The sequence below is a fragment of the Primulina eburnea genome, chromosome 14 (genome assembly GCF_022965805.1).
Source record: "Primulina eburnea isolate SZY01 chromosome 14, ASM2296580v1, whole genome shotgun sequence".
Classification (NCBI taxonomy): domain Eukaryota; kingdom Viridiplantae; phylum Streptophyta; class Magnoliopsida; order Lamiales; family Gesneriaceae; genus Primulina; species Primulina eburnea.
In genome coordinates, this window is record NC_133114.1 from 25,408,772 (window position 1) to 25,410,521 (window position 1,750).

At 36.3% G+C, this 1,750-nt stretch overlaps 1 protein-coding gene across 1 annotated transcript; it reads right to left on the reverse strand.

The window, feature by feature from the left end:
* Window positions 1-203: 203 nt before the first annotated feature.
* On the reverse strand, window positions 204-849 carry LOC140813035 (zinc-finger homeodomain protein 4-like). The gene has a single exon (XM_073171447.1). The coding sequence runs from the start codon at window positions 828-830 to the stop codon at window positions 240-242; it is 591 nt and encodes a 196-aa protein (XP_073027548.1). The 5' UTR covers window positions 831-849; the 3' UTR covers window positions 204-239.
* Between the last annotated feature and the right edge of the window lie 901 nt (window positions 850-1,750).

Below are 1,750 nucleotides of genomic sequence, written 5' to 3' on the forward strand. Positions count from 1 at the left end.
ATTGCAAAAACGTAAGTATTGATTTAGCACTTTGAAAAAAACCAGATATATTAACTGGTGAAAAATATAATCCCGTAATATGAAAAATAAGTAGCAAAAACTTGAAAAAGAACAAGATAAGCACTAAATTAACTAGCCAGCATGCATGAATCTTCAAATCAAGTAAGAGAAATAGATTCCGAAACTTGGTTTAGTTTTGATCATTGGGTTGATTTTTAATCTTCTTGACAAAATTGTGCTTATTGTTGTGCATCCAAACCCTCAGAACTCTTCTCTTCACTCCAACTTCTTGGCAGAAGTTTTGGAACCACAGATTCTTCGAGCTTCTGTATTTTCCACCCAACTTTCTCCGCAAAATCCTGCATTTTCTCCTTCTGTTCTTGGGTAAACTTTGTTCTGAACCTCTTCTTCGCCACTTGATTTGGCCTGGCTGCCGCCCCGCCACCGCTGCCGCCATACCCATCCAGCTCATCTGACTCAGAAGGGGCAGCAGCTCCACCCATTCGATGCTGTACCCTCGCCAAACTTCTTGAGGGAATCAGTGTTCCAGCTTGATATTCCAACGCATTTCTCTCCAATAATTCCTTATTCTGATGCCCAACGAAGAGCACTGTTCTCTCAGTTCTTGGATTGAACTCATTATCCTGGCGGCGGTAATAATTTTCGGAAGAGGGTCCATCATCTGCAGTACTTTCTTTTCTGTGGAAGTTTCTGTGACAGTGGCAAGCTGAACAATGGAGAGCTTCAATAGTGCCTTCTTCTCCACCGGGCAAGAATTCTCCACATCCATCAGTCGCATTTCCTCCCACGGCTATCGCATGGTTTTTCATGCATTCTTTGTACTTAATAGTTACCGACTTGTGACTAAGAGTGGATGACATAATCGGGCTATTTGAACCGATGATTTGAGGGCAATAATTATAAGCTGGATATGGGAATATGATGTATCATGCGAGTGTTTAGTTGAACTGGAATTTCATCTTGAAATTAAGGAACAGACAAATGGATAGGGTTTTGCAGGTTGGTTTTTGTGGGGAATGAAACACTTTTATATGAGCTTATAGCAAGTGGTGAAGGGGCTTAAAAAGGTTGAGAGGGAGAGGGAGAGGGAGAGGGTGGGTTGGGGTTGGGGTTGGGGTTGGGGACAGAAGGTATTTTTCTTTTTCAGTTTCGTTTTTGCGTAGGTTCGTTCATTCCATTATAGTTATGTATATTATCTATACTGTCCGATGTATAATAACTTGCTCAAGTCACTAGAATTATAGCATCGGTCAAACAATTTTCGATTTACAAATTATTTTATTTTGTGTTGCTTAAATTTTTAAATTTAATCTTCAAGTATTTGTGTATACAAATGAGAAGTGAGAACAGAGTGCGCAAAAAGTGATCTGATAAGAAACTTTTCAGCAGGTATAGTAACATCTTGAATATGAAACTTTTCAGAGATGCTGAGATAGATTATAATGCTTAATATTTAGTTTCTAATCACCAAAACTTATGTTCAAATTTTATCTTAACATCATGCAAATTATCAAATTTATTTTTTAATGTTTAATATTTATAAGTACTAACTTTTTCACATTTAATCTTTAATATATAATTAGTTATTTTTTTCACTTTAAAGAATATCATGTATAATAAATTATTTTTGTTCATTTCAGCCACTTCAACAATTAGAAACTACTTTATTTATTTCTCCCCCAACATATATTATTTGTTCTCTATCTTCTCATCAAAGGTATTTTTCTGT

Bases quoted from the DNA above. Each gene is read 5' to 3' on its own strand.
- LOC140813035 (XM_073171447.1), bottom strand. From the start codon at position 830: ATGAAAAACCATGCGATAGCCGTGGGAGGAAATGCGACTGATGGATGT.